General features: G+C 37.9%; 2 protein-coding genes across 5 annotated transcripts; one reads left to right on the top strand and one right to left on the bottom strand.

The window, feature by feature from the left end:
- Positions 1-4,616, bottom strand: LOC122277832 (GDP-mannose 3,5-epimerase 2-like). Of its 4 annotated transcripts, none has more exons than XR_006229169.1 (8): positions 4,394-4,616; positions 2,678-3,088; positions 2,086-2,179; positions 1,865-1,994; positions 1,626-1,758; positions 810-1,017; positions 490-715; positions 1-201 (listed from the first exon to the last, which is right to left on the bottom strand). XR_006229169.1 is itself a non-coding variant. In XM_043088024.1 (7 exons), the coding sequence occupies exons 2-7, from the start codon at positions 3,085-3,087 to the stop codon at positions 560-562; spliced, it is 1,131 nt and encodes a 376-aa protein (XP_042943958.1). In that variant the 5' UTR covers position 3,088; positions 4,394-4,616; the 3' UTR covers positions 205-559. The 4 variants fall into 4 exon arrangements, 2 of the variants coding, with proteins under 2 accessions (XP_042943958.1, XP_042943959.1); XR_006229163.1 differs by lacking the exon at positions 1-201 and adding an exon at positions 205-383; XM_043088024.1 differs by lacking the exon at positions 1-201 and having other exon boundaries at positions 205-715.
- A 427-nt stretch (positions 4,617-5,043) lies between these two features.
- On the top strand, positions 5,044-8,558 carry LOC122277824 (armadillo repeat-containing protein LFR). The gene is made up of 8 exons (XM_043088013.1): positions 5,044-5,294; positions 6,429-6,598; positions 6,678-6,820; positions 6,942-7,198; positions 7,349-7,454; positions 7,565-7,703; positions 7,788-7,915; positions 8,050-8,558. Exons 1-8 carry the CDS (start codon positions 5,120-5,122, stop codon positions 8,303-8,305), a joined length of 1,374 nt encoding a protein of 457 aa, XP_042943947.1. The 5' UTR covers positions 5,044-5,119; the 3' UTR covers positions 8,306-8,558.
- Positions 8,559-9,555: the final 997 nt, after the last annotated feature.

The following is a 9,555-nucleotide window of genomic DNA, read 5'->3' as shown; positions in this document are numbered from 1 at the left end:
TTTTTGAACAGCTTTTCCAGTGGGCCAACCATACGGGTATGCCATAAGGCCTCATATCTTGCACAAGGAACACAACATTCATCTCTGAAATTATTCTTATCCAGATAAATAGGCATATAAAGTGACCGCCTGTCGACCAGAGGTAAAGAGCAAATCCGTAGCAATTATATCCCCCCCTTATGCCACCACATTCTACATTTTCTGTACAAGAAACCAAAATGCTATATTTTAAATTCAGTTTTGAACAACATACTGTTTCTTTCCCTAAACGATGACTTGCAATGATGCTTCCAGAAATTATCAAAGATATAATGCGTTGGTACAACATGGTTGAGAAAGTTTAGGACTTGGTGATTTATTGCCATACAGCAATGGCCCATTACCTAAAAAGCAAGAAAATTCCAGCATATAATCACCCCCTATACGAATAAAATACATGTACAGGAGGACATGCAAGCAAGAGCTTATGGCCTAAACAGTTAGGCATACCCGTATACTCCTCACCAATATGATTCAGTGGCAGTACTAATGCGAGTCCTCCAGGGCAGCTAAACCAGCTTCATTCCTTGCCATCGGCAGCACGAAGAGAGCCCAATTGTACAGGCGCTTGAGTTCCCACTACTTTTGATGACCCATAAATTGACAAATCAATACCTTGAGCCTCCTCTTTCTCTATTTGTTCGTTTATCCAAAAGTATGTAATTCTCAATCCATCCTACAAAAATCACAAGAAATATATGCTTAGATTACTGAGTCTGAATTACAAGTTGTACCCTGACTCACCAAAAAGGAAAATTTCCTCATTGTACCTTCAGTTTCATCGTAGGGGCCCAACCAAGCTTCTCCTTGATCAGAGTGTTATCTGAGTTTCGACCACGCACACCTTCTGGGCCAGGAATATGATGGATGGGTAGTTCCTTGTTCTCAAAGCTGAGGACTATCTCAGCCATTTCATTCATGCTAACCATCTCATCGCTCCCAATATTAACTGGCTCACGGAAGTCAGACTTTGTTAACCTAAATGCTCAGAGAATCACAGGTGAAATCAGTACTTTTGCGATCCAATTCTGAGTTAAGCAATGAAGAATAATACTTCTTTTCACTTATCAGAGAGAGAGAGAGAGAGAGAGAGAGAGAGAGTTTTGGTCATAGGGCTGTGAAAGACCACAACAGCCATTATAACAACACAAAATTCTTTTTAGCTTGTTTAACAGATCATTCCGAATTCCTTTCAACAAGCCCAAAAACCAATAGTAGGATAGTCAGCTCTTTTACTCCTTTTCTTCTTCTTCTTCTTCTTTTTTTTTTTTTTCCCCTTGGTGGTGGCTGTGGATAGGTAGCAAATTGAAACTGTATGGTTGAAAGTTTGGGGCATGTGAACATTTTGCTACACAGAACTAATACAACCTGAAAGTTATCCTGACGAAATGGACCTGCAAATAACACTTCTGCAAAATGGTCCAAATGGTCCAGTGTCTGCTACTCATGTTTTGAGCACAAGAAAGGATTGAAGATGAGTTTAACAAAGGCCAAAACGAAAAGGTAAGCTCAAGCCTCAAGAAAGCCACACGTGAGAGCAATTTTGGCAAGAAAATGTTCATTTCATGAGGCATGAGCAGTGATACCTTAGGACACCTTCTACACATTCATCAATGAAGGTGAAAGACCGGGTTTGTAGCCCATCTCCCCACATCTCAAACTTCTCAGTGGAAGTAATAGCTTTTCTACAAAATGCAGCAGGGGCCTTCTCTCTCCCACCTGAAGTGAAGAAAAGAAAAGCAGAATACATTTAACAAATATCCCGAAAATGGAAAAAAATCCCAAGTTTTTCCTGTCATATAGGAAATTACAAGCAGAAGCCGACCTTTCCATGTTCCATAGGGTCCATATATGTTGTGGAACCGCCCCATCCGACACTCAATTCCAAAGTCCTTCGTGTAGTGCTTGCACAGTTCCTCAGTCATGAGCTTCTCCAAGCCATACGCATCTTGAGGCTATTATACATGTAACATAGGATCCCATCAATTTCAAAATCTCCAATTAAGTAGAAGTAGATGTAAAAGCTCTAATTAGTGAAAAGAAAACCTCTGCAGGCCAAGCATCAGACTCCTTCAAGCTCACATTAATTTCCAACTGCTTGAATTCAGGGTAAATGCAAGCGCTTGAGGCATAAAAGAACCTAAAGACCATATTGGAAAAGTTAATTTTCATAATGACCACCAAAGGGGACAGAAGCCGCTCAAAGCACAGGTATATCATTGAAAATTTAATTAGTCAATAAAGCATATGAGATGCTTCCCTAGAACCAAACAGATAAAAACAATTGAAAGATTTGATTTCTTATCCATTTTAGAAGGATGCAAAAGTAAAACCTTTTCATTCTGTGGAAATAAATGTCATGAAGTGGCATTTTTTAATCATCCAACACATTTATTATCTCTTTTAAAATAACTGTGTCATCCCTTATAACGTATATGTATTCTACCCTCCCCCTCTTCTCCAACCAACCCAAAAAAATTGATAGTAAAATTTGAAAAAAAGGCGTTTCCATGAGAAATAAAAGAGAATGAAAGAAATAAAATCCCCTGTAAAGTAGGGTACAATAGACTGCTAAAATCATATGGATGATAAAAAAAAAATGAAAAGTCTAGACTACAGGAAACCGAAAGGAACAAACCTCTTAACTCCGTTGATTCTTGCAGCCTCAAGCATGTTAAAGCTGATCATTGTGTTGTTGTACATAATGACTGAATGGTTTGACTGAATAAAGCCCATACCTCCCATATCAGCAGCAAGGTTAAATACGTGATCAACTCCAGTTGTGACCTTCAAACAACCATCCATCACCCTTAGATCAACCAGATGGAACTCATGACAAAACATGTCCTCTGTCATGTGCTCATTTTTCTTCCAATCAGAAGCAATAATGTAATGACCCTCGGTCTTCAACCGCCTTGCAATATGTGAGGCAATAAACCCACCAGCTCCAGTTATGGAAATTCTTAGCTTTTCAGAAGGCCAGTAGGGTTCCCTCTCGAGGTGCGCGTAGGTGTGTTCTCCATATTTACTTTCCCATGTGCTTGCCATCCTACAACGTAAAAAGTTACAAAACGATAAACATATTTACCTTTGAGAGTATTCTTCTTACACAATGCTAGATAGAATTCAGACAAACAATATTCTTTTTACAAGCAATATTTATTTATTTTTTCTTTTAGAATATCATTTAAACGCTGAAGTTGATCATGCAACAAGACACTACCACTAACCAATGACTCAAAATTCCGAATGCCTGCCCTTTATCTGTTTCTAGGGATAGATGAAAAATAAACGTGCAAAGATGTGTGCAAAGATGTGAACAAGGAAACAAAAGATTTTTTTTCAGAATTCAAATTCTTATCTTTTACTTCTCCACAAAAAAAGCAATTGATGATCTAAATTCCCATGTTAATCACGAGCTCAGTAGTCAATATCATAAGAAAATGGACGGCCAGCTCACTACATATGTGTAAAAGGATTTGGGAGTGTGCACAATGATGTGGGCTAAGTGGAAGACACAGGCCGCATTGAAACAGACCCAGACAAAGGACTGAAGGTACTGGAAGCATTATTTCAAAGCAAGCGGAACTTGTTAAACATAAATGCCTGAAAACTTTGCAAATTTTCAGCAAAGACAGTGACAGTTTTTTCTTGGATAAGTAGCAAACATGCTATGATAGTGATATAAATAAATAAGCGAACGAAAACAAAATACCCGAACCATCTCAAGCAAAAAAGAACCCTTAATAAAACCCATGAATCAAACATCTTACAACATCATAAAAGTAAATCTGACAAAGAATACAAAGAGAAATACTTTAACTCCATATGGTTGATAAGATATCAGAGCAATGAAAATGAAAGAAACAAAAAATTTTGATTCAAGGAGCGAAGAAATAATCATCTCCCGCAAAGTGCAGTACATTTTTTGGCCAGATCAATCATACTTTGCTTCCTCACTTCCTTTATTTTGTAATCGATATGCTTTAAGAAACCAAACACGGGCCAAAGAAAACAAAATAAGAACACAACTACCACGAAAGAAGAAAAGTCTTCAATTACAGGACTGTAATAATCAAAACTAGAAATTGAAATAAAATGAAAACAGCTACAAAATTACGAAACAGAGCATCCATGAGTGTTACCTCAAACCTCAAGAGATCAACAACGCAAAAATAACCCAAATCACAAATCCTTCACTCTATAGAACAAACCCGTAAGCGAAAACTACCAAGTTTCAGTTGTTCAGGGCAAGAACAAAAGGCGAAAACCAGAACAAGAAAGAATGGAAAGAAAAATAAGAAGGAAGAGCAAACCCATAAATGATTTTTTATCCAACATGACTATAACAAACCTTGCAAGCTTAAGCCTCTGTGCGGATGATGATATTGCGGTAATGTATATGTGAAGTTCTCTAAAAGATCTAGAGCAACGTGACCTGTTTTATCCTATCTTCTTTTTTCTTTTCTTCCACCTTGATTTTCTTCGGGGGTCGCAGCTGTCGCTTGCAATTTTAAAGACAACGACACAGTACGAAATATGAGAAAAAATGATATATCTGCTACTCGCTAAGGCAAGCTTGGTGAAATATTAAAGGCGAAACCCTCTATATATAAAAAAATATATATATATATATATATAAAATTAAACCTAATAGAATCTCATATAATATATTAAATATATTTTATAATAATAATAATTTCATAATCTATAATAACATATTAAATAATGCCATTTTCTACATTTATTTTTATAAAATCATTATATATTTAAAGCATTTCACAAAACTAAATAGCCGTCACCAATGCTCTTATCCTAATCAGATATAAGAGAGAATATTCTAGCAATTGGGACGAAAATCTAACCCAACCCAAAACTCACAAGGCCTTAAAATCTATACGTCTCTCCACAGACTCACACAGGGCTTTCTCGAGGGCCTTAGGCCCAATATTGCAGTTTGAAATCAGTCCATTTCTGGTTTAATTGTCGGATCCGGGTCAGAAATTCCTCGTGCCCTAAATCAGGTATCTTCCAATTTACCAAATCGCCATAGCAGAACCCGAAAGATAGTGAGAGCGCAATGCAGAAGAGAGACCAGAGCAAGTCGGCTGGAGGCGCAGGAGGCGCCACCGGTCCCACTCCCAAGAGAGGCCGCCCATTCGGCAGCAGCTCCGCCGCTGCAGCCGCAGCATCTGAAACGGCTGCTCCGTCGAACCTACTCGGCCCATCTCTCCACGTTCACAGCTCCTTCGCTGGTCAGTTTTTCAAAACCCTATCTCTCATAATATAGTTCGATTTCATAGGACAAGACTGCCGAGTTTAGTTAATATTCTACTTATTCATAAGCCCTAATGGATGCGTGAATTATGCTTTAAGATAATTCTAATCTTAAGAGTTAGAGCTGAATGTGCAGCTGGTATTGTGTAATATTTTTAAAGCTGAAGTTAAAATCGATTGAATGCTATGAAATATTCCATGAGTTTCAAGAGTGATCATTTGAGGCAAAAAGTGTAATTGTGCTTTAAATGGTATAATATGCCGCAGATCCCTGGATTTATTTATCTGTGCGTATATCGAGTGGTATCTATTTGTATTTGGTACAATTCACTATGTTTTTTGCCTGGCTGCAATTATGATGCACCTCAAATCGACGTGGTATAGGAGGCTCAGATCAATGCAACATGTTCTATATTGTGTTGTCAAGTTGAACTATAGATATGAAGTGGAAGCAGAAATGGTTGTGTATAAATTATTAGAAGAAGGTAAGAAAAAATGAATAGAATTGTGACGTGAGGTGAGAAATTGAGTTGGAATCTCACTAGAACATGTTGGTGTAACAGATGGGGACTGCCAAATAACTCAAGCAAATTTATATGGTAAGCTGAGGTAGGCATTTTAAGAGAAGTGGGAGCAGAAATGGTTGTGTATAAATTATTAGAAGAAGGTAAGAAAAAGTGAATAGAAGTGTGACTTGAGGTGAGAAATTGAATTGGAATCTCACTAGAACACGTGCAACAGATGGGGCTGCCAAATAACTCAAGAAAATTTATATGGTAAGCTGAGGTAGGCTTTTGAAGAGAAGATGGAAAGAAATTAGAACGGTGTGCGCATGAGTTCTAGGAAATTTTGGGAATTTAAGTTTAATGAAGAAAATAACGTTTACCTCCGACATGCTTCTGATATTTTCCCCTAAGTTCTCCATTTTCTTCTGTCTTGCTTCCTAAACATGTTGGGACTGGACTTTTTTGTTGGTGGTGATTATGATATATTCTGCTGTATCTCTTCACTTTATTCACTCCTCTTATGCACTACAAAGGCTTTCCAAAATTTGTCCATCGTTTAAGTTTTAGATTGTTGTTGACCTATTCTGACTGTTACACTCATTCTAGATCAAAACAATAAAAGGATAGTTCTTGCCCTTCAAAGCGGATTAAAGAGTGAGCTGACCTGGGCATTGAATACTCTCACACTGCTCTCATTCAAGGAAAAGGATGACATGCGCAAAGATACAACCCCTCTTGCAAAAATTCCTGGGTTGCTGGATGCTCTTCTCCAAGTTGTATGTGTTTTCCTTTGTCTTTACCATGCTTAATTTGATCAAAATGAATTAAGTGCTTACGGCATATAAAATGAAACAGATTGATGACTGGCGCGATATAGCTCTTCCTAAAGAACTCATAAGGACACCGAGGGTCAGAACACTAGGTGCAAATTCTACCGTAACTGGATTTGGGAATGAGTTGGGTTCGTTGGGGTCAAATGGCACTCCCCTGCATCCTATGTAAGCTTGACGTGGTTCTTTTGTTCTTCTTCCTAAACCTTTCTGTCTGATCCAATTGTTGAATATGTTAAGCTTACTTTGAATAACTGGATCCTGAGTATGTGATAAGTTCATATGGCAGCCTAAAGTCTGGTTCGTCTGTCATGGAACCAGTGGTGCAGAACAATATTTCCAAATCTCATCCTTCAAATTGGTGGTTTGATGAAGATGGTCTGTTTAATCTTGATGAAGAAGGGCGAGCAGAAAAGCAGCAATGCGCTGCTGCTGCTTCAAACATTATCCGGAACTTCTCTTTCATGCCTGAAAATGAAATTATTATGGCCCAGCATCGTCATTGCTTGGAAACAGCGTTCCAGTGCATAGAAGATCACACCACGGGTGAGAATTGCTGTTGTTGAAAGCTTAAGGGTTTCTTTCATGTCATAAAATGTAATACTGTCATGGTATCTCCTAGTATATTTGATCATTTGATTTTTCTGTCTTTATATTTTGGTGTATGACATCTCTGAAAGTTCCCATTGTTAACAGAGGATGAGGAACTTGTCACAAATGCCCTTGAGACTATTGTAAATTTGGCTCCATTGCTTGACCTTCGAATATTTAGCTCATCAAAGCCATCCTACATCAAAATAACGTGAGAAATCTGACCTTACTTTTTGCTTTAGCTCTTGCTACTTTTGATTTCTAACTTCTGGCTTATAAGTTCACCGATCAAAAAGTTCATAAACTATTTCCTCCAAACAGAGAAAAACGTGCAGTTCAATCTGTCATGGGGATGCTAGGATCTGCAGTCAAAGCATGGCATTGTGCAGCTGCTGAATTACTAGGGCGTTTGATAATAAATCCTGATAACGAGCCTTTCCTTCGCCCCTTTGTTCCACAGGTTAGTTTTGTCCCAGTATGGATAGATTAGACATGTACACATGCATGCATTAAGACTATAATATGGGCCGAATGCACAATGCAGATACACAAGCGTTTAGTTGATCTTATGAGCTTTCCAGCGTTGGATGCCCAAGCAGTTGCTGTTGGTGCTCTCTATAACCTTGCAGAAGTTAATATGGACTGCAGATTGAAACTCGCCAGCGAGCGATGGTGATTGATTTTCTTTTTGCTCGTTCAGATGACTAACATTTCAGTTTTATGTTTTTGTTTTTTAAGATTTTAAAATGGAAACTTCTGTTGCCGATATCAGGTAATAATTTTGCTTACAATTTCACCAAATACAGGGCAATTGACCGGCTGCTCAAGGTGATCAAGACGCCGCACCCTGTTCCAGAAATTTGCAGGAAAGCTGCAATGATACTTGAGAGCCTGGTCTCTGAACCGCAGAATAGGGGGTTGCTGCTAGCTTATGAGAATTCCTTTGCAGAGATACTCTTTGCCGATGGCAGATATTCTGATACATTTGCGAGGATATTGTACGAGCTAACGGCTAGACCCAACAATAAGGTGGCAGCTGCTCGTGGTGTTTGGGGCATGTAACTGTAAGACCGACATCTTTCGGTGATCTGGCCCAATTAGCATCCATCCGGGCCCGGGATCTCTGAATGTAATGTGTATATATATCTACTGACTTCGACTCACTCGAGTGTCTACCATAAGAATTTATTTATTTATTCGGTCAAAACGCAATGCCTAATTTATAGATTTATTAATGGCCAAATCTAGTCTTTTTGGACTTCAGAACGCAATGCCTAATTTATTTATTAATATATATATATTTATATTTTGTTAATATAGTTCACTCGAGTGTCATCGATATCAGTAGTTTATTTTGGTTAATATCTGATGTTCAGTACTCGGTGCTTGCTGTTGTTTGCCGATTCTCGAAGAAGAAAATGTCAAGCTGAATCAATAATATATATATATATATATATATATTTAATAGAAAGGCTTGGCTAAACTTTGACTAGTACAATGCTAGTGCTTAGCTAGAAACCGAAAGAATCTTTGTTATTTATTTTCAATAATTCTGCAACAATGTTGGCATCAATGCTTGCTTTTCAGCCGCTGCAGCAAAGTCCGCCACCTTTCACGGTGTTTATGTTAGATTTAAGCAGACCAAGCTATCCAAGAAGGGAAGTAGTCATCAATCTATACTACTGTAGATGATCGCAACTTGGTTTTAATAGCTTGATCATCGCGTTGATTAGACGCCAAAGGAGGATATATGGATGATTGCAAAAACCGATCTCATCGGCTCGCCAACTCCCGTTGATCAAGCCACCACCTTGCCTGAGGCTGACATATTTGTTTCTGCAAATTATCACGTCGTCCTTATGCATGTTGAAATAATATTTCCTAATGCATCATCTCTTGCCGTTCATAAAATTGTTTTTGCTATTATTTACCATCTTTCGTTGGAAGTGGATCAAATATTTTTTTAAGAGAAGTTGTACATGTGCGTACAATTTTATGCACAATAGTATACAGATTGAGTATCTATTCCATTTTATCAGTTTCTTGTTTTTTAATTCGAATTTCAAATTTCTTACCATTTCATATATCTATTACCATAGAGTCGCCAAACATCAAGATTACTGAAGGTGGACAATCATCTGGTCTAAAATATTTTACTTTTGCAAACTTTAAAGACATTGATCCGATCCTCCAATTAAAAGCTAGCTAGTTTTGTTTAACATCGAGAAGTTATATCGGATGCAAGCCATATGAGATTTCCCTAATTTATATACACGATTAAAGATATATAATATGTAGTTGGGACTTCATCG

Source organism: Carya illinoinensis, chromosome 1 (assembly GCF_018687715.1).
Source record: "Carya illinoinensis cultivar Pawnee chromosome 1, C.illinoinensisPawnee_v1, whole genome shotgun sequence".
In the NCBI taxonomy this organism is placed as follows: domain Eukaryota; kingdom Viridiplantae; phylum Streptophyta; class Magnoliopsida; order Fagales; family Juglandaceae; genus Carya; species Carya illinoinensis.
Note: the sequence above shows the minus strand (reverse complement) of the source record. Positions and strands in the feature narration are given on the sequence as shown.

Bases quoted from the DNA above. Each gene is read 5' to 3' on its own strand.
- LOC122277824 (XM_043088013.1), top strand. From the start codon at position 5,120: ATGCAGAAGAGAGACCAGAGCAAGTCGGCTGGAGGCGCAGGAGGCGCC. The intron at 7,455-7,564 runs GTGAGAAATCTG...TCCTCCAAACAG, and splicing joins CCATCCTACATCAAAATAAC to AGAAAAACGTGCAGTTCAAT. The intron at 7,916-8,049 runs GTGATTGATTTT...CACCAAATACAG, and splicing joins AAACTCGCCAGCGAGCGATG to GGCAATTGACCGGCTGCTCA.
- LOC122277832 (XM_043088024.1), bottom strand. From the start codon at position 3,087: ATGGCAAGCACATGGGAAAGTAAATATGGAGAACACACCTACGCGCAC. The intron at 1,759-1,864 runs GTCGGCTTCTGC...TCTTCACTTCAG, and splicing joins ACCCTATGGAACATGGAAAG to GTGGGAGAGAGAAGGCCCCT. The intron at 716-809 runs GTACAATGAGGA...TGATTTTTGTAG, and splicing joins CCCCTACGATGAAACTGAAG to GATGGATTGAGAATTACATA.